This window comes from Moschus berezovskii, chromosome 17, assembly GCF_049115385.1.
Source record: "Moschus berezovskii isolate FMDL1 chromosome 17, NW_MosBer_1.0, whole genome shotgun sequence".
Classification (NCBI taxonomy): domain Eukaryota; kingdom Metazoa; phylum Chordata; class Mammalia; order Artiodactyla; family Moschidae; genus Moschus; species Moschus berezovskii.
The window spans coordinates 49,638,270-49,660,794 of NC_142476.1; the positions used below are offsets into that span (position 1 = coordinate 49,638,270).

At 44.6% G+C, this 22,525-nt stretch overlaps 1 protein-coding gene across 1 annotated transcript in view; it reads right to left on the reverse strand.

Moving 5' to 3' along the window:
• MTOR (mechanistic target of rapamycin kinase) overlaps positions 1 to 22,525 on the reverse strand; it is a 127,373-nt gene that overhangs the window by 40,235 nt on the left and 64,613 nt on the right. The window contains exon 29 of the mRNA XM_055419556.2: positions 781 to 856. Coding sequence (XP_055275531.1) covers positions 781 to 856 — 76 coding nt within the window. The remainder of the gene's footprint in view (positions 1 to 780; positions 857 to 22,525) is intronic.

Genomic DNA, 22,525 nt, shown 5'->3' on the forward strand with positions numbered 1-22,525 from the left:
GGTTCCTCATCAAATATATGGACCCAGAACTTCTTGAACTTCCAGGAAGCCAATGTTAAGTTGATTAAGTCAATGCTTTACTATATGGTTAGGAAGTTAACAAAGCACCCTCCCAAGACCACAGAGAGTAACGGAAACATTTTAATATTGGTTGGGCAAAGATGGCAGGATGGAAGAAACTATATAAGCAATAATGAAATGGAACGATCCCTCAATATCATGTATAAATTATGGCATATTTTTCCAGAGAATTAGCCATGGTTTTTTCTGAAGTATATACTGAGCTTCAAGTATGGGCAATGGTAATGCTGGCTGTTAGACAACACAAAGATAACCTGGGTCATAGTTAAACATCTGGGCTCTGATCTGACACCAGGTTCTGCCACTTATTCACTCTGTCAGCTGAGGTAAGGCTGTTGGGACTATAGTCCCTCTCATCCCTGTAAAATGGGATAACAATAGTACCTGTTCACAGGTTGCTGTGAGGACTGAATTAGACGAAGGACATAAAGCACATAGCAAAGAGCTGGGCACATGATATTTGATAAATACAAGTCACTACTGTTCATTAGATTCTGTCCTCACAATCTCTGTTCAGCCTGAATATACTCCATACGGCCACTGCTTCCCTCAACCTCAAGATACAGGTAAGTCAGCATCAGGCTGTTAATAACTGGGAAAAAAACAGAAAAGGAAAGTAACTTTCTCAAGGCTTGTGGCCTAGTGCTTCCCTAGCCAGGTGGCTGCCTCTTGCTCTTCTAAAAGGAATGAGACACTTACCAGCTCTCCAAAGTGCTTCATAGCATACTCCAACACTCCAGCAGCTGCCTCTGGCTGCTGCAGCTTATTATTAATGCTGGGAAAACAAAAGGAAGTGGAGGTTATACTCAACACGTCGGAGGGTGGGAAGGGCAGGGTCACTTGTGGGCAGATGGCTCCCCAGCACACTGGGGACAAAGTCTTACAGAAGCAGAAAGAACATCAGTTACCTATTATATTACCACTCGGGAAGCTTGGCCTGAATAATTTCATCTTGACCTCACACTCCTTATCTTGAAGGGGCCACATTTGGTGGACAGGAGGCCTCACCTGCCTGGGGCCCTTCCTTCAAGCAGTAGACTGACTGGTTTCCTCTCTGACATCAGACGTCAGGCAGCATGTGTCTGTTTTTGAACTAAGAAACCCTGGCTCCAGAACCATCCCAACCAACACAACAGATGAGGTACCTCTGAACTTTTAGCTTTTATGTCTCAGTGATAAGAATAACCAAAACAAATAGAAACCATCAGGCTTTGTGGGAGACACAGAAGTGGCCCTGAGGCTGGGTCATGCACGTTAATGACAGAGAACCCTGGGGCCTAAGGCTGTGCAGCTGTCTCGACTGCTTCCTGATGGGGTCCATGTCTTTCAAATCCAGATACCCCCTTAGTCCCTCTCCTAGGACCGTGCTCTGCCTCTGAAGCAGGCTGTGAAGGGACCACATCCCAAGGCACTTGCCTGGTCTCTGGTGGAGAAATGCTTTTCATAACCACACACAACGCTGCTGATGTCATCCTAAGGGCAGTTGGGGCTAACTGTATTGGGGAAACTAGGCAGAAAAGCTGGAAGGCTTGCCGCCTGGGGTTGGTTCATCAGAGAGGCAGTGAGGACATCCTGAATGGAGAGGAGCTGCAAGACTCAGACCCTTGTTCCAACAGGGAGGTAAAGAGCAGCTAACCCAACACTAAACATAAGCTTGAGTTATGGGAAGGAAGGAAGAGAGGGAGGGAGCAGGCCTGAGAAAATCATAGGATAATAATGACCGTATCTGTTCACAGGTAGGGAGTAAAATGTGACAGACCAGCTTGGGAGTCCAGACTGGTTTAACGAGCTAGGATCTAGTTTACTGTCCTAAGAACAAACTGTCTACTGGACTCAAATTAATTTTTAAGTGGTTTTGGGAAATTCCAGGACGTGGGTTCAACGTGGTAATATGGCAAGAGATTGGTGTTATAAAATACTATTTTTAAAAATTCAAATTCCACCACATTTCTTCCAATAAAACTGAGAGGGAACTGCCCAGAAATCTGATGAACTAGAAAAGTTAACATTTGTGAAAGTAATACTCGAATGCCTCATGTTTGCAAATCACATCTCAAACACTCTTTCCAACCTATCTCTCCTCTGACCTCATGCATCCCTAAGAGAGGGGAGGGAAGGGTATCATTAGGCGTGTTTTACTCCCGGGGAGACCAAGGCCTGGGAGGGCAGTGACTTTCCCCAAGACCCACATGAATGGGGACAGTCTCCATACAACCGGAAGCAATCTTACTGTCTCCTTCATGGCATTCTTTAGGGAATCAAATGAAATAATGGATATGAAACTGCTAAGCAGGTTCTTACATGTGCTTCTTCCTTCACCTGTTTCTGTCCAAGGATAGAAGCTTTTGGAATCTTACTTATATGTTTGTGTATAGAAAAAACATATGTCTAATGTTCAGACTTGAGCCAGCACTAGGCAATCATCCACCCAAGTTCCATCTTGAACAGGACTATTCGAGTGGGCTCCAAGCTCAAGGTACAGGCTCTGCAACCAGAGGCGAAAGTAGCCGTACAGACGCCCTTCTCCTTCACGTACAGCAGACGGGCCACCTTGTGTGGAATCTACTGCACAGACTCTCTGGCACTTCTGAGCGGGTCCCAAGCAAAGCACTGAACCTGAGTGCTTTCCATAAGCTTTCTGCTGCAGGATTCATAAATAGTTTTAATTTCAGAGTGGTGCTGTAATGTCATGGTTTTCTTTAGGCAGCCCTGTGAGAGTTCAAAGCTGAGAATGAAAATCCGAGTCTGAAGGGACTCCCTCCACTGCACGCTCACTGTCAGTTTCCTATTCCTCTTGGCCTCGAAAGTCAAGTTCTTAACTTTGTTCTCACTTATGTGGGGCTGGACAAACTGTATTAGTAATTAACACTACTGGGTATATATTTGTGATCATCTAATTCCTTGAGCTCAAGTAAAGATTTTGGCAGTATAAGAAGACAGAAAATAAGAAATCCAGTATATATTCTATATATTCAGTTCAGTTCAGTCGCTCAGTCGTGTCCGACTCTGCGCGACCCCATGAATCACAGCACGCCAGGCCTCCCTGTCCATCACCAACTCCCGGAGCTCACTCAAACCCATGTCCACAGAGTCGGTGATGCCATCCAGCCATCTCATTCTCTCTTTTTTTTTTTTTTTAATTTTACTAATGCTTTTAATGTATATTTTAATCACAAAACTTCTGGATGTGAAAAGAAATCAGCAAATAAAAGTAAACATTCATGACAAACTGTGTAATATATCAGTATTTACATTGAAACCATACAAGAAAACACAATACTGGCAATCTAGCATTCTTTCTCTAGTATTTTTAACTCTGAGTTACACTCTGGAGCTAGTCCTCTGCAACCATTATCTCTGATCTATACAGCTTCTGTGTAGATAGATTTGCTTTATCCTTGTACTTTACAGATGAAGAAACAGAGGTTCAGAGGGAGCTAATTTTTTTAAAGTGCCAAATCCAGGTTCAAACCCCAATCCACTTAACTGAATCCTCAAGATGTCTCCATAGTAACTTCTAGGACATATCACAATTTGGAATTTAAATTTGATGTGCTAGGTATTGTTAAAACCTCAAATACAATAAATCTAAAAGAATAAGATATCTAGGAATAAATTTAGCTGAGGAGGTGAATATTTGCATATTTAAAATCACAAAACATTGCTAAAAGAAATCTAAAGTGACTAAATAGAATAAGTAAATAGAATTTAAAGTGACTAACGTAAACAGCCTCACCGTACATGGCTACAAAGAACACTGCTGAGATGTCAATACCACCCAAAGCCATCTATAGATTCAAATCAATCCTATTCAAAACCCCAACAGATCTTTTTTTTTTTTTTTGCCGAAATAGAAAGTCTATCCTCAAATTGACAGAATTGCAAGGGGCCAGGACAACCTTGAAGAAGAACACAGTTCCTGATTCCAAATCCTGTTATAAAGCCACAGTAATCAAAACAATGTGGTTTTACTGGCATAAAGATAAACATACAGTCCAACAGAATAGAAACCAGCATCCAGAAATACACCCAAACATCCAAGGCCAATTGCTTTTGACAAGGGTGCCAATTCTATTCAATGGGGAAAGAACAGTCTTTTCAACTCATGGTGTAGAGACAGCCCCACATCTCATTCTCTGTCGTCCCCTTCTTCTCCCGCCCCCAACCTTTCCCAGCATCAGAGTCTTTTCCAGTGAGTCAACTCGTCGCGTGAGGTGGCCAAAGTATTGCAGTTTCAGCTTCAGCATCAGTCCCTCCAATGAACATCCAGGATTGATCTCCCTTAGAATGGCCTGGTTGGATCTCCTTGCGGTACAAGGGACTCTCAAGAGTCTTCTCCAACACCACAGTTCAAAAGCATCAATTTTTCGGCGATCAGCCTTATTCACAGTCCAACTCTCACATCCATATATGACCAAGGGGAAAAACCATAGCCTTGACTAGACGGACCTTTGTTGGCAAAGTAATGTCTCTGCTTTTACTTATGATATATTATACTGGGCTTCTCTAGTGGCTCAGACGGTAAAGAATCTGCCTGCAAGTGGGAGACCCATGTTCGATACCTGGGTTGAGAAGATCCCCTGGAGAAAGGAATGGCTACCCACTCCAGTATTCTTGCCTGGAGAATTCCATGGACAGAGGAGCCTGGCAGGCTACAGTCCATGGGGTCACAAAGAGTTGGACACGATCAAGCGACTAACACTTTCATACTGAAATATGTAATATATCATATGTAAATATCTGTAATGATATAGTCTGTATACTACTTTGAGTCCTAATGTGGATACTGGGATGGCCCTAGTAGGAATATAAAGTATTTTGATGAGAAAGATAAGGAAAGTGTTCTTTGCCTGAACCAAAAGAATCAGACATAAAAAGTCCAGTAGTTCTACTGTCTTCCAATCTCATGTTCTGGAACATATTCTATTTTCAAGATCAATTTATAAACATTACCAAAACTCACCTTCCTCTGGGGATAAAGCAACAAAAACAAAAGCAAGCGAAAGTCATTTCCCCCTTCACTCTCCTACTCGTAATACATAAAAAGGAGAATTTTATAAGAAACTGATCAAAATCAGGAAGTTTGTAACTAGAGACCTCAGAGGAGAAATACAGATTTTACCTTACTATTGCAATGACTTTGACCTACCTCCTCTAAGGACAGACCAAAATTGCTTTGCAAATGTGACAAGAAAACTCATCACATGGCCCCAACTCCTCTAAGAGCAAGTCCAAATAAGTCACCTGTATAGTACTTCCTGGACTTGAATATGGTGGCAGGTGAGGATGCAGACAGAGCCCCACGGGAAGGAGAGGGGTTGGGCTCATTGAGGACCCAGTGACCAGGCCTCCATCAATGGTCAGGAAAACCGGGCGTACAGCTTGAGATGCAAGCTAAGCTCTTGTCCAACGGTAAGGACAGTCACTGAAAAACGACAACTCTGACTAAATGGACTAAAATATACCCATGAAAAAGGACTGTGAGGAGAGAAAAAGGGTCCCTTTGATAAATTAAGTTCTGGTTTGAGGACCTGAAAGAAAGGAAACCGTACGCACCTACAGTCAACTGTTCAGAGAGAAGAGATTTCAAGTTAACTGGCTGTTCTCTCCCTCTGTGTGATTTTTCTTTCCCACAGAACTTTCTCTCTAATGCACCTCTCTCTTCTCCCCCCGCCCCAACCCAGGAGTCTCCTGCAAGGCTGCTGGAGGATGCAAGCGCAGGGCTGGGGATCTGTAGGTTCTCTCATTGCTTCAGAGTCTGCCACCTCATTTGAGATCTTAACTTTTTCTCCCTCCTCCATGGCTTCTGGCACTCCATCATGCGAGGCCAAGGATTATAGCAACAACAAGATACCTAAATTTACTGAGAGCTCCGTAGGTGCCAGGCACTGTGCTGACTACTGCTGATACGTGTTATCTTAACCCTATGAAGTAGACACTACTATTAACACTTCCATTTTGCATAGAAAGAAGCTGTAGCCCCGAGGGCTATCCTTTTGCTTCAGAACTATGCCATTAAAAGGATCTCAAGTAATAACTAAGGGTACAGCTCTGCAGGAGGAGAAAAGTGTGTCAGCGGTCTACTCCCTGCATCAGTGGGCACCAAGCAAGTACGTGTGAAATAAGTGACTGAAAGCAGGGAACAGATGGAAGTAGGGCAAGGACGTTTCCATGAGCTAACTGCACATGCAATTCACCATACAGGACAGGAGCCCTACTGCACTTCACTTTAGCCTCCTCACTCACACTGTGGTGACACCCTGCTCTGACCCCTAAGCTCCCATTCCCCAGTTTTCTTTTTTTTTTTCTGGCTGCATCACTCAGCCTCTGGGATCTTAGATCCCCAAGCTGAAGCGGAGTCGTAGCCATTGGACCGCCAGGGAAGTCCCTCCCATTGCCCTGTTTTTTATTTCCCTTCAGAAGCCACTGCCTCCATGCCTCCCAGCATGACAGTCCCCATGCAGCCACCCAGTCCCCATGGGTGTTTCTGGGGCACTTGTTTGAGGCTGCCAGGCATACAGACAGAGTCCAGGCTGTGAAGTGGAGGATAAGTAAGCCTCCACGGAAACACAGTAGTTCCCAGCTACTAAGTGCCCCATTGCCTGCCTACTTGGGTAACACAAGACCATCCTTTGAGATACTCCCCTTTGAAACTCAGATGTGCTTTTATGAGACTGAAGGGAGAGACAGCATGTGTGACTCATGGGCAGAGATCACCTTTGCTCAGAAGCCCCCCTGATGAGGAGCCCTCATTTACAGGGCAGCTGGGAGTCTTCCACAGCCTGTTCTATAAACGCTCCCGAGTGTGCCCTGGAGTCTTTCCCTATTAACACTGGAGGCTTATAAAGGGCAAACTGTTCAAAGCTTAGCCCAACAGCAGAGGAGTGCTTAATGACACAAACCAGACCTCACTGACGCTGGTGGGGCTGATCAACAAGTTTAGAGAGAGGGAGGCTTTGACAGTAACATGCCCACAACAGCACAGAGATGACAGTTGACCACAGGGCCTGCCCACTGAGGCCAGAAGGCTAAGATGGCTTAGCTGCTGTCTTAAGCATCAGTGTCGTGGTATATTTATATTCTACTTCATATCCCAGTGAGAACAACCAGCTGAGGTTTCGCATAGTTGCGAATCTATATAGCAAACAGAAACTGCCTACCCACAGAATAAAATGCAGAGCCCACAAATAAACCTGGTGTTAGAAATACAATGAAGACAGAAAAACACAATGAATTAGGATGTCAAGAAGGGAAAAGGCAATTATTCAGACATATTCACTCATTCATTCCCGCCTCCCATCTCCTACTCCAAGATTTAATTTTTATTAAAGGAAAATGAGTTGAAGAGCTTAAAACTGGGAAAATTCACAAGTGAGGAAAGCACTTTCTAGATTTGAGTCAAATTAACAAATAAGAATAAGAAATGGCCTCATTGTCTTCTACACTACACAGATTACCCCAGACATCTTTTCTTCACTATCCAAAAATCTCTTTCCAAATGCAGGGAAAGTGTGTAAGTGAGCAAGGAACTCAGGCATGAAGGAGCTTCTCACTGCCTTGGTGGGTTTCCTGTCAAGAGTGATGGACGAGAAGTCAGTGCTCGGTGCAGGGCCTGTCTACTTTCCCATGACTCTCCCTTTTGAGCTCTTTCTCAGGGCTTTCCACAGGCAAGTGGTGACCAGTGTCACTGAGGATGCGCCTGAACAAAGGGTAGATCATGAATGCTCCAGGTTCTAACCCCAACTTGTTAGCAAAATAATAGGGGGGTCGCTGGCTCAGCATCCAAATGCCATTCCTACCACCGGAAGGGAAACCTGAGGAACTCTATCGTCTCTAAGTCACTGTTCCACAGGCTTCTGGACTGACGTCAGATCCAAAATCCTCTGGCCTGGGAAGTCCTCCCGGTAGAGTTCATTGTCATTGACCCCATCTCTCAGCCTTGGTGACCTTCGGCTACTAAGAGCAAAGTGATGCAGGCGCACTCAACACTAGCCGGAACCCACAGCAAAGCCAGTCACACGAGGAGTACCTGCAGTGGCATCTGGCGGACTACTCAGGCTTCCTGGTGCTCCTGTCAGGAATTTATGAGAACGTCATGCACTCACTTCCCAAATGGCTCTGGGCCTTCTCTCTCCTGTCTATTTCTAGTGCAGACTGCTGTCTGCATTTTATTTGGTTTCCTGTCAAGGAAGAATTTTCTGAATTCCCTCAGTGCTGGGTTGGTGACATGCAACACAGCTGACAGGGGACCTCAGCAGGTCTCGCTGAGGAGTTCCTGACCAGCCAAGTTGTGAGGCCAATGGGACCCTCCTTTGGGTCCTTACGCTGAATCAAGCTGTATCTTTCTTATTTATCTCTCAGAACAGTAGCTGCTTCAGGCCATCCCTGTCACTTCTTCCAGCACCAAGACTCAGCTCTGTGTCCAGTGGGTGCTTAGAAACAAAACCTCTTGATTCCTGTACAGAGTCAGGAAGATCCAGGGTTGATAAGGCCCTGATATCTTCATGAGGCAGCTCCCTGGGGCTCTGGGGAGCTCAAGGGAATGACAGTGTCTTTTTGAGCAGGACAGCAGTGAAGACAGAAGGCAAGGTAAGAACATCTGAAATGTGCGCCAGAGAAAGGCAGTGAGGGGCAGCTCCAAAGCAGGTGGCAGGGAAAGCGAAGGGAACCGGCAGGCGTTCCAGCTCCCTCACTTAAAGCCATAGTCAGGTTGTGAAGATAGCACCTAGGATCTGTCAGGTCAAACTTTCCTTTCTTGCTCCAAGAACTTAGGAAAAGCTACTCTTCTTCTAAACGTTAAAAAAGTGGAGGCTGGCCTTGTTCGAAGGTTTCAAAGCTGGGACATTTGGTGTCCCTGGAACTCTTGGGGGCCTAAGGCACCAAGACAAAAAGAATGTGATGCAAGAGAGGTGGACTGCCTCGACATCAAATGGGCTCCTGACGCCTTACCCCAGAGTGGAGTAAGGGTGAAGAGTTCTGACTTGTCTCCACTTTTTCCTTTGTCTGATCACAGTATAAATGACATGTCTGTCATAGTTCCTAGAAGACTTGCCAGATCTGTATGTGAGAAAGTGGAACCTTAAGAATAAAAAAGACAGGACTTCTCTTTTGGCCCAGTGGTTAAGAATCCATCTATCTGGATAACAGTATGGTGATTTCTTAAAAAAAAAAACAAACAAACAAACTAGGAATAAAACTACCATATGACCAAGCAATCCTACGACTGGGCATATACCCTGAGAAAATCATAACTGAAAAAGACACATGCACCCCAATGTTCACTGCAGCACTATTTACAGTAGCCAAGACATGGAAGCAACCTAGATGTCTGTGACAGATGAATGGATAAAGAGGTTGTGGTACATATATACAATAGAATATTACTCAGCCATAGAAAGGAATGAGTTTGAGTCAGTTCTAGTGAGGTGGATGAACTCAGAGCCTGTTATACAGAGTGAAGGAAGTCAGAAACACAACTATTATGCATTAATGCATATATATGCAATCTAGAAAACTGGTACTGATGAACACATCTGCAGGATAGGAACAGAGACTCAGACACAGAGAACAGACATATGGACACAGCAGGGGCAGGAGAGGGTGGGATGAACTGAGAGAGTAGCATTAAAATATATACATTACTATTACGTAAAATAGATAGCTAACGGGAAATTGCTGTATAACACAGGGAGCTCAACCCAGTGCTCTGTGACAACCAAGAGGGGTGAGATGAGGTGGGAGGGAGTTTCAAGAGGAAGGGTTCATATGTATACCTATGGCTGATTCACGCTGATGTATGGCAGAAACCACATAACAGTGTAAAGCAATTATCCTCCAATTAAAAAAATAAATAAATTTGAAGGAAAAAAAAAAAAGAATCCACCTACCAATGCAAGGGGCACAGTTTTGGTCCCTGGTCCAGGGAGATCCCACATGCCTCGGGGCAACTAAGCCCGGGTGCCACAACTACTGAGCCTGCGCACCACGAGACGCCACCTCGACAAGAAGCCAGCACGCTGCGACTGCAGAGGAGTGCTTGTTCTCCACTAGGGGGAGCCCGCGCACGCCACAAAGTAGGAAGAATTCAGAAGACAGAAGCTAGCAACTGTGGATTACGGAAAGAAGAGACAAAAATCCCCATCTTTTCAATTCTTGTGCATATGTGCTAAGTTGCTTCAGTTGTGTCTGGCTCTTCCGTGGGCTATATGTAGCCCACCAGCCTCCTCTGTCCCTGGGATTCTCCAGGCAAGAATACTGGAGTGGGTTGCCGTGCCCTCCTCTGGGGGATCTTCCCAACCCAGAGATTGTACCCATGTCTCTTATATCTCCTGCATTGGTAGATGAGTTCTAAGTCACTAGCACCACCTGGAAAGCCCCTTTCAATACTGGTAGTGGGAGGGGTGTGTATGTGTCTGTGTATATATATACATATAAAATATTTTTAAATTAAAATTGGGGGGAGTTCACAATATCAAAATGATACTTTTGCCTATGCATATTCTGTATAAATGCATTTTAGACACAGTGCTAGTCAGAGTGATGATATAGTACTGTATTCTGCTTTTTTACATGACACAGGCATTTCCCACTTTATCTGGAGTCTCCACAAAAACTTTTTAACAGCTGTGTAAGAACATCTCCTGTGCTTGATCCTATGTCTGAACCAGTCTCTTGGACGCACCCTTGTGGCCGGGTGAGAGCAGCACTAGTTAAGCCACCAAGGTGTGGCAGGAGCTCATAGGGGATTCGTCCTGCAGATGTCTGCAGGCTTGCCCCTGGGAATCAGAGCAGCCGCCCAGAATATGGACACAGGGTCCAGCAATAAGCTGGACAAGCTGTCCCATTTCACTCATCACTTCCGGCACCCCTGGCTGGATAAACGGGGCCTAAATGCCCTAGCACAACCAGCGTGAGGCACTGAGAGAGTGCAGAGCCCTGGAGTGTCAAAGCACACGATTTGTGCTGGCAGGTTTGCAACCCAGGGGCCTGTCAGAGGCGTGTTGTAAAAATGATGAATGGCTGTCACATTTCCAAGGCTCGGCTGATTTAGGGAGCCACTGGCAGGCGCATCACTCCCAGCGTGTCAGCCAGTTAATTACTTCCAACTTTATCTTTCTTGTCAACACTTCTTGACAAATTGGCCATTATCTTTTTATTCTACAACAATGAGCACTGCTTCTTTTCTGGTGAGGCCTGGAGGATTTTCTCCTCCTTTCTGCTTCTTCATATCCAGAGTGAAATGAAGAGATCTGAGAGAGAACATTAGGGAGAAGAAGCTGTCAGGGAAACAGAACAAAGTGGGGAGGGTTGACAGATGGAACCCAAAACTTATTTTCAACTACCTTGACTCAAAATAGAGTAGATATTTTGGGTAAAAATCCATCCTGATTTCCTGGCTGCTGCATGTCCAAGAGCTCTGACTCAGGCTATTATGTGGATGAAGTTGGGAAGCAAAAATTAAATGAGTTGGCGTCCAGGGACTTGGCAGCCCTGAACTCTCCACACTTATAACTGTGTGAGGAGACATGCCCTGGCCCTGTGCTCTGGCACAGAGTAAGGCCACACTGTAGAAATACTGATGCCCGTCCTGGAATCGGGAAAAGGAAAATATGCCTACCTTCCTGGTAAGGAAAAGCTGAGAGATGAGGACTACAACACACTCTAACTGAATCATCAAGATTCACAGCCAGTGAGATGTTCAAAAGAAGCTGGAGAGACCAAAGGTGTCACCACTGACACTTTTCACTGTCACTGGGACAGACTGTCAGAGACAGCCATGGGGCACCCACTGTTATTTCATCAGTTCTAAGATGCACACTGAACATCTCTGAAACCATAATACAGCTTATGATTCAAGGTTTCAGAGTACCATGACCCAGCTTAACTGCCAGTAGTCTGCCCCCCATCATACAGGTACATAAAAATCAGAAGCACCTTTGTTAACTCACCATAAGAGTGGTCCCTTTAAATCTCTAGCCATTCCTGAGGATGAGCTAGATGCAGTGGAAGGGCAGAGGTTAATTACTGACCAATAGCAAGCTTTTCATTGCGTTCATGGGGTTGCTGAAGCTGAAGCTCCAATACTTTGGCCACCTGATGGGAAGAGCTGACTCATTTGAAAAGACCCTGAATCTGGGAAAGACTGAAGGCAGGAGAAGGGGGTGACAGAGGATGAGATGGTTAGATGGCATCACTGACTCAATGGATATGAGTTGGAGCAAACTCTGGGAGATAGTGAAGGATGGGGAAACCTGGCCTGCTTAAGTCCATGGGGTCACAAAGAGTTGGACACAACTCAGTGACTGAATAACAAGAGCGGCAGCAAGCTGCGCCCTTTAGAATGGTCATGGGTGCAATGGAAGACCCTCTGTCTTTCTGGTCAGCTCTGGGAGAAACCCCAGGTCTCTGCCCTTTGTATAGCTCCTCACTGACAGCCAGCTTTCTGCACTGAAAGCAGTTTTCCTTGGAGTTTGTAAGATGCTCTACAAAGGCAAGCTGTTATAAAGTGAACATGTAAGAAGTCTTCAGAGTGGCCAGAAATAAATTTAAGCTCTACTGGTGACTGGTGAGGGACCTGGCCTCTTGGGTAATGGCTGGATGTAAGGGCATTAAAGAAAAAGATGGGGTGAGAAAGAAATATACAGTCTGTGCTCCTGCTCTGGCAACACCAGGGTTTCCTCTGTCTGCCCCCTCTTTGCTGCCTGGAGCTTTTCTACAGGGTAGATTCCTAGAGGAACACTGGCACTTCTGAAGGCAGCATGAGTCCAGACATTTGGAATGTGTTTTTACCAAGAAGATAGGAGCTTTGAGCAAATCCTCACCCCCTGGACAGAGTATATTCTCTTCCAGCAGAGGTGCGGGAAAGAGAACAAGACTGTACCTTTTCAGGAAGCCAGGAAACAACTTTAAAGGCTGGGCTCATGCTTCCAAGCAACACAAGAGACACCTTGGGAACATGTGTTTAGAGTTAAGACAGAGTGGGCTTGTTTATCATCCAGCCTCTTGTCTGTAGGCTGTAAAGGCCAGTCACCCTCACCATTAACTGGTTGCTCAGGCACAAACTGGCTCAATTTCTTTAACATTCTCAGAGAGTTACAGGCCATTTCCCGTTAGTGTTGCCTAAGTCAGGGAAGCTAAGGCCCAGGCCAAGGCGATGCTTCTCAGTTCCTGGGCAACTGCGCACGGACTTGCCATCTCGTGCTGCACCCTGGCTGGGATCTGTCTCTGGTGAAGAGTGATTTTCTACAATTACAAGGTAATGTGCATGTGATTCCCCTTTGGAAACAGACAAGATATGTTAGGTTCCTGGATTAATTATGGGGAACACAGCTGCTCAGACATACGACATGTTACTTTCTTTTTCACATGAACCTCTGCGTGTGGCCCCTCAGGCTGTGATGAGGGTTAACTGACAGGCCAATGCAGGGTCAGGTTATCGCATACGCTGTTCATACAGGCCTTCAGAATATACAGGAGCGGGGAAATCCCTACCCCAAATGCTCTGAGGGCCTCTCACTCATCTTCATATGTAACAAAACAGGTTGCTACTGTTTGCTTTAGTCTCTCTTTTGTGATCCTACGGACAGTAGCCCGCCACTCTCCTCTGTCCATTTTCCAGGCAAGAATACTGGAGTGGGTTGCCATTTTCTTCTCTGGGGGATCTTCCCCAACCAGGGATCAAACCTGTGTCTCCTGTATTGGCAGGCAGATTCCTGACCACTGAGCCACTGGGGGTGAGATATGAATTGATGATTTCGGGGGATACAAAGTGATTATATAGTAAAGATGCTACTTTAAGTTACTGGTTAAAAAAGAAGCCTGAACCAAATGATCTCAACTCTTCCAGTTCTCACTTTTTTTGATTCTATAACTAAAACCTATGGAAGAAAATGTTAAAGCAGGAGAGAAGACAATGCCCTGCAATGAAGAACTCACCATGATGAAGACTGGCAATGACCATGGAGAGAGATTCTAAGCCTCCACAACACATGCTTATTTAGGGGGAGACAATCTTCTGCTGGGAAGTCATTTTTAGAATTGGCAAGTATCTCTTTTGTCCCAGGCTTTGTGCTAAGTGCTGGATGCTAGAGCTACTGCAGTAGATGAACCAGGGCAGGTCTCTGCTTTCACAGAGCTTATAGGTCAGGGAAGTCGATAACCAAAACGCAAATGGAAATAAGTGCTGTGCAGGTAAACACCCTGAAGAAGACAGGGCACAAAGATGGAAAATAGCACAGGGTGCTATTTTAGATTTAGGCGGGCAGGGAGGTTTTTCTGATGAAATGATAATCCATCACCTAAATTAATACTACTTCAGATTTGCTAGATATGGACTATGTGTCAGACACAATTCAAAGTGTTTTATAGCTCATATAACTCAATAACAAAGAAACCAAACAACCCAATTGAAAAATGGGCAGGAGACTTAAACAGAAATTTCTCCAAAGAAGACATGCAGTGGCCAACAGGCACATTAAAAAAATGCTCATTATTGCTGATTATTAGAGAAATGCAAGTCAAAACTACAACAAGGTACCACCTCACACCAGTCAGAATAGCCATCATTAAAAAATCTACAAATAATAAATGCTAGGGAGGGTGTGGAGAAAAGGGAACCCTCTCACACCGTTAGTGGGAAAGTAAACTGGTAAAGCCACTATTGAAAACAGTACAGAGGCTCCTCAAAAAACTAAAAATAGAGTTGCTATTTGATCCAGCAACCCCACTCCTGGGCATATATCCAGATGAACTATAATTTGAAAAGATACAAGCACCTCTATGTTCATAGCACCACGATGCACAATAGTCAAGACGTGGAAATAACCTAAACATCTATCAAAAAACGAATGAAAAAAGAAGACGTGTAATACTGCATGCAACCAACCATAAAAAGGGATGGAATAATGCCACCTGCAGCAACATGGATGGACCTAGAGATTATCACACTAAGGGAAGTAAGAAGTCGCTCCATCATGTCTAACTCTTTGTGATCCCATGGACTGTATCTTGCCAGGCTCCTCTGTCCAAGAATTTTCCAGACAAGAATACTGGAGTGGGTTGCTATTTCCTTCTCTTAGGGGATCTTCCTGACCCAGGGATTGAACCTGGGTCTCCCACACTGCTGACAGTCTCTTTGCCGTCTGAGCCACCATGGAAGCCCCAAGGAAAGTAAGAAAGAGAAATACAAATACAATATGACAACACGTATATATGGAATCTAAAATACAACACAAATAAGTGTATCAACAAAACGGAAACAGACTCACAGACAAAGAAAACAGTCTTGTGGCTGCCAAGGGGAGGTTCCGGGGAAGGGAAAGCTTGGGAGATTGGGAGTAGCAGATGCAACCTATTACGCATGGGATGGATAAACAAGGTTCTACAGTATAGCACGGGGAGTGAGTGAAAGTCACTCAGTTGTGTCTGACTCCTTGCGACCCCCATGGACTACACAGAATTCTCCAGGCCAGAATACTGGAGTGGGTAGCCTCTCCCTTCTCCAGGGAATCTTCCCAACCCAGGCATCGAACCCAGGTCTCCCGCATTGGGCACATTCTTTACCAGCTGAACCACAAGGGAAGCCCAAGAATACTGGAGTGGGTAGCCTATTCCTTCTCCAGCGGATCTTCCCAACCCAGGAATAGAACCAAAGTCTCCTGCATTACAGGCGGATTCTTTACCAACTGAGCTATGAGGGAAGCCCATATAGAACTATAGACTATATTCTGTGATAAACCATAATGGAAAAGAATATGAAAAAGAATACATATATATATATATAACTGAGTCACTCTGCTATAAAGCAGAAATTAACACAGCACTTTAAATCAACTATACGTCAATCTAATTTAAAAAATTGTTTTAGGGGCATTATCTATTTTTAAAGATACTTTCTGACTGAAGTACAACATACAAGAAATTGTACAGCTTGATAAATTATCACAAAGTGAAGTTACCATTATAACTACCAACCAAACCAAGAAACAGAACACACTGCCAGCATTGCAGAAGCACTCAAGCCTTTTCCCATCACAGCTTCCCTCCTCATCCTCAGAGGTAGCAACTGTCTCACTTCTGACACAACTGGTTAGTGTCACCAGGTTTTGAACTCTATATAAATACTTGTCATTACATTTACGAGATACATCCATGTTGCTGCATGCCATGGTAGCTTGTCTTTTTATTGTTGAATAGTCACTGTATGAACCCGCCACAAGTGAACTATCTTACTGTCAACGGAGGTTTTAGGTTGTCTTCGGTTTGGGGCTAGTGACGTTACCACAAACATTCCTGTTTGTGTCTTTGCTCATATTTCCGTTGGGAACAAACCTCGTAGTAGAACTGCTGGGTTTCAGGGCATGTTCAGCTTCAGAAGATACTGACAAATGGCTATTGTACGTTCCCAGCGGGAGGGTACAGGAATCTCAGATGCTCCACATGTTTGTCAACACTTGGGATTCACTGTTTCCCATTTTAGCCATTTGGGCTGGTATGTAAGTTGCATCTTATAGTTTTAAATTTGAGCTTCCATAATGACTAATGAGCTTGAGCGGTTTTTCATGTGTTGACCGGCCTTTTGGATATAATCTTTTGTGAAATAAGTCCTGTTCACATCTCGCGCCCATCTTTTAACTGGCTACTTTTTGTCCGATTGTTTTGACAAGAGGTCTATATATACTCTGGATACAGTACACACAGAGGAATGTACAGGAAACACCTCGTTATCTTTACACTCTCTTCATGATGGTTTCCAGTGAAAAGAGATGACTCCTTGTATTACATTTGATAAAGTTTTCCTTTATGGTTACTGTTTTTCAAATCTTCTTTAAGAAATCTTTGCTTATCCCCCAAATGCTGAAGATAATTTCCTATGTTATCTTCTGGAAGTGCTCCTGTTTTCAGATTTAGAATGTAAATCTCCAGAACTTGAGGTTTTGGGTATGGTATGGGGTGAGGGCCAAGAACCTTTATCCCCCGCGAGGCTATGGAGTCAACCCAGCAGAGCTCACTCCTCTGTTATAAACCATGAGCTCACAAATGTGGGGCTCTATCGCAGGACATTCATGTCTCCTCCATTTATCTGCTCATCTACCCTGTGCCAATACCACATTGGCCTAGTCACTGGCTGCAGCTTTAAGATAAATCTTGAACCCTAGTACAGTATTCCTCCAAATTTATTTTTCTTTTTCAAAAATGCCTCAGCTATTTTTAATCTTTTGCTATCTTTAACTTAGTCTTCATAAAAACCGTGCAAAACAAAGTAGTTATAATTTTTTTTAACTAACATTTTTTTGGGGGGGCCACATTGTATGGCATGAAGGATCCTAGTTTCCCAACCAGAGACTGAACCTGGTCCCCTTGCAGTGGAAGCACGGAGTCCTAACCACTGGACCATCAGGGAAGTCAGGACTAGTTATAGTTTTTATCCCATTTCATGGAGTGGTCAACTCAGAGGTTAATTTGCCCCGGGGTCATATAACTATCAAGTGATGAGAGGGGATTAGAACCCAGATTTATCTGATTCTAGACCTAAAACTCCGGAGAAGGCAATGGCAAGCCACTCCAGTACTCTTGCCTAGAAAATCCCATGGATGGAGGAGCCTGGTAGGCTGCAGTCTGTGGGGTCGCTAAGGCTTGGACACGACTGAGCGACTTCACTTTCACTTTTCACTTTCACACATTGGAGAAGGAAATGGCAACCCACTCCAGTGTTCTTGCCTGGAGAATCCCAGGGATGGGGGAGCCTGGTGGGCTTCCGTCTATGGGGTCACACAGAATTGGACATGACTGAAGTGACTTAGCAGCAGCAGCAGCAGACCTAAAACTCAGAAGTCCTTCAGATACTGCTTCCTTAATCCTCAAGCCAGATGAGCCCTTCTGGGCATTTAATATGAATGCATTACAATGTTAAGAAATTCCAATGTTCTAAGCCACCAACTTCCAGTTAAAAATCTTGTTTGGCAACTACAAAGAGCCACTGTCCTGGTGAGACTGAAGAAAACAAAGGAAGAAGAAAAAGCTTCCTGGCTTTCTTCCATAGCCCGTCTCCAGAACACAAGGGCCCGGCGGCCCGGTGCCCCTGCACCCCTGCAGCTTTCATTCCGGCCACCACTCCTCTTCCTTCTCGCCCCCCATGCCACTCTTGACTACTTAGGTTGTATACGCCCAGGCTTTTCAAACAGCTGCACTTTGCCTCAGGATGTTCTCTCCAATCTCTTAAAAAACAAAAATAAAAACAAAAACACCACAAACCCTGGGTATCAGGCCATCCAGAACCTCAGCTGGGTTGGGCATTCCCCCTCTGTTGTGTCCCCCACTCCAGCCTGTCAAACAGCCCTGCAGTTCAGCCGTCTGTCTCTCCAACTAGCCTGAGACGCATGAAGTTTCGAATTCCTAAAAGGGGTCAGAGACAGACTTTTTTTGCCAAGTGCTATAATTACATGGTAGACTCTAAGAGGAAGCCTGAAAGAAATGGTTTCTAAGTCCAGGGCGCACTCTTAGGTGCATGTGTGTGAGCTCAGTCATGTCGTATTCTTTCAGACTCCATGGACTATAGCCTGCCAGGCTCCTCTATCCATGGGATTTTCCAGGCAAGAATACTGGATTGGGTAGCCATTCCCTTCTCTAGGAGATCTTTCCGACTCAGGGATCAAACCCATGTCTCCTGTGTCTCATGCATCGGCAGGCAGATTCTTTATCACTGTGCCACCTGGGGAGCCCACACCCTAGGTATGACAGGCAAACTAGGAGGCTTAGGGAAGAGGTGGCCATACCTTCTGGGATGCACCTGGGCTTTGGGCTGAGAAAGAAATAGGACTAAGTGGCAGACAGGTCAGGATTAAATGGCCACATGTAGAAAGGCACCTGTGGCTCATTAGAAGACTTCAGAAGTAAAACACGACCATGAGCACAGAATTCAACTAAGAACAAGGCAGGTTCTTCTGAGATGTATTCATTCAACAAACTGAGAGTTTGGCACTGAGGGCAGCTGTCCCTCCCTCACCGGTTAGGAAGCATGGTGTAAGAGCAGGCTGGGGCAGGAATACACTGAAAAACAAGGAGTCTCTCCAATAGGAACATTTTCAAGAAAATGAGATAGGAAGTCCACATTGGGGTAGAAGGAAAGACCACCTCTAGGCCCTTCTGAGCTCTGAACTCCCCTGGCTGCTCAGATACCTCCAGTCCTTGGTGCTGGCCCAAGGTGGCACAGCCAAAAATGTAAGATTGATTGATTGGTTTTGTGGCTGTGCCCTGTGGAATGCAGGATCTTAGTTCTCTGACCAGAGATTAAACCCAAGCCCCCTACATGTGGAGCACAGAGTCTTAACCACTGGACTGCCTGGGAAATCCCCATAAGCTTTATTTCCATAAACATCTTTCCCAGGAGCACCAAGCTGACCCTCTTTCACCACCAGAAAAATGGAGAAGAGGAAAAACTGTACAGTGTCCAACCCAGGTTTTCCATATTTTCTTAATTAATTTCCATTTCTTATGGCCACTTTGTTCACTGAAGGGCAAAGAAAGGATTAAAAGCCTCTCAGAGAAAGGAAAACCACTCTAGTCTTCCACATTTGTTCTGGTTTTCTCTACTGGCTTAGCTGTACTCAAAACAAGGACTTATTTTTCCTTCTTTTAGAAATTCAGAATCTAGGACATTTAGGGTTGTGAATGTTTTGGAGAATAGATCTCTGGCATGGGATATATGCCTAATTAGCTATCTTTCTCAAAGGAGGGGGGCAGGGGGGATTGAGATTTGGGCAGTTTAGATAATTTAAGAAAATCTTCAAATAAAAAAGCTTCTGTCTCCAACTTATGCCTTATGTTAGAAATAAGTTTCCAGAAAAGAGATATCAGAGAGGAGGTACTCATGCTAAAAGTTCCTACCTTTCCTGGAAAGGACTGCTCCATGGGTTTCTAATATGAATGACTTCAGAGTGTCTGAAGAACTATGGACAGAGGTTCCTGACACTGTACAGGAGGCAGGGATCAAGACCATCCCCAAGAAAAAGAAATGCAAAAAGGCAAAATGGTTGTCTGAAGAGGGCTTACAAATAGCTGTGAATAGAAGAGAAGCAAAGGAGAAAAGGAAAGATATACCCATTTGAATGCAGAGTTCCAAAGAATAGCAAGGAGAGATAAGAAAGCCTTCCTCAGCAATCAATGCAAAGAAATAGAGGAAAACAACAGAATGGGAAAATCTAGAGATCTCTTCAAGAAAATCAGAGATGCCAAGGGAACATTTCATGCAAAGATGGGCTCAATCAAGGACAGACATGGTATGGACCTAACAGAAGCAGAAGATATTAAGAAGAGGTGCTTAAGAAGAATACACAGAAGAACTATACAAAAAAGATCTTCATGACCCAGATGATCACAATGGTGTGATCACCAACCTAGAGCCAGACATTCTGGAATGCGAAGTCAAGTGGGTCTTAGGAAGCATCACTATGAACAAAACTAGTGGAGGTGATGGAATTCCAGTTGAGCTATTTGAAATCCTAAAAGATGATGCTGTGAAAGTGCTGCATTCAATATGCCAGCAAATTTGGAAAAATTCAGCAGTGGCCACAGGACTGCAAAAAGTCAGTTTTCATTCCAATCCCCCAAAAAGGCAATGCCAAAGAATGCTTAAACTACTGCACAATTGCACTCATCTCACACACTAGTAAAATAATGCACAAAATTCTCCAAGCCAGGCTTCAACAGTACGTGAACAGTGAACTTCCAGATGTTCAAGCTGGATTTAGAAGGCAGAGGAACCAGAGATCAAATTACCAACATCTGTTGGATCATCGAAAAACCAAGAGAGTTCCAGAAAATTATCTACTTCTGCTTTATTGACTATGCCAAAACCTTTGACTGTGTGGATCACAATAAACTGTGGAAAATTCTGAAAGAGATGGGAATACCAGACCACCTGTCCTACCTCCTGAGAAATCTGTATGCAGGTCAGGAAGGCAACAGTTAGAACTGGACATGGAACAACAGACTGGTTCCAAGTCGGGAAAGGAGTATGTCAAGGCTGTATATTGTCACCCTGCTTATTTAACTTATAAGCAGAGTACATCATGAGAAACACTGGGCTGGATGAAGCACAAGCTGGAATCAAGATTGCCAGGAGAAATATCAATAACCTCAGATATACAGATGACACCACCGTTATGGCAGAAAGTGAAGAACTAAAGAGCCTCTTGATGAAAGTGAAAGAGGAGAGTGAAAAAGTTGGCTTAAAACTCAACATTTAGAAAACTAAGATTATGGAATGTGGTTCCATCAATTCAGGGCAAATAGATGGGGAAATAGTAGAAGACTTTATTTTCTTGGGCTCCAAAATCACTGCAGATAGTGACTGCAGCCATGAAATTAAGACACTTGCTCCTTGGAAGAAAAGTTATGACCAACCTAGATAGCATATTAAAAAGCAGAGACATTACTTTGCCAACAAAGGTCCGTCTAGTCAAAGCTATGTTTTTTCCAGTGGTCATGTATGGATGTGAGAGTTGGACTACAAAGAAAGCTGAGCACTGAAGAATTGATGCTTTCTGAACTGTGGTGTTGGAGAAGACTCCCGAGAGTCCCTTGGACTGCAAGGAGATCCAACCAGTCCATCATAAAGGAAATCAGTCCTGAATATTCATTGGAAGGACTGATGCTGAAGCTGAAACTCCAATACTTTGGACACCTGATACAAAGAACTGACTCATTGGCAAAGACCCTGATGCTGGGAAAGACTGAAGGCAGGAGAAGGGGACGACAGAGGACGAGATGGTTGGATGGCATCACCAACTCGAGGGATGGGAGTTTGAGTAAACTCCGGGAGTTGGCGATGGACAGGGAGGCCTGCATGCTGTGGCCCATGGAAGAGTCGAACACGACTGAGCGACTGAACTGAACTGATTCATTTTCTGCCCAGATATGAAAATCTATTCATAACATTTTTCTGTTTGGGCAGGGGAAGTGGCTACTGCAAAGAATAAACAGAAAGCTGGCCAGAAAGCCGCAAAGCACCTTTCTTCCAGGATGTTCTCTACCAAGATGGCAGGGTCACGTGTGATGCCAGACAGGAGTATGTGACACATGGTCTGAGCTCAGGGTCATTTGCTAGGTAGGAGATCATCTTGAAGATGCTAGTGGAGTTTAGCAGACCCCGGTGAACCTGGTGGTTGTGGCCAGGTTCACCACAGTGAAGTGAACACCATGAGCTAAGGCTGCCACGGCCAGATATAAGCCAAGAGAGGGCAGGGGTAGGCTGATGGCGCCCGTGTTGAACAAGCCCTTTTGAGTATAGTGACAACTACCACAGGGCGCCAGCAGTACCCTCACTCCTAGGCAGGCACAGAAGACAGGAGGTAAGCAAACCAACCCTGATCTAACTGATCCACTCCTGCTTTTTGATTTACAGGAGGAAAAAAAAAAGTGTCTGGTAACTCCAGCGGCCTGAAAA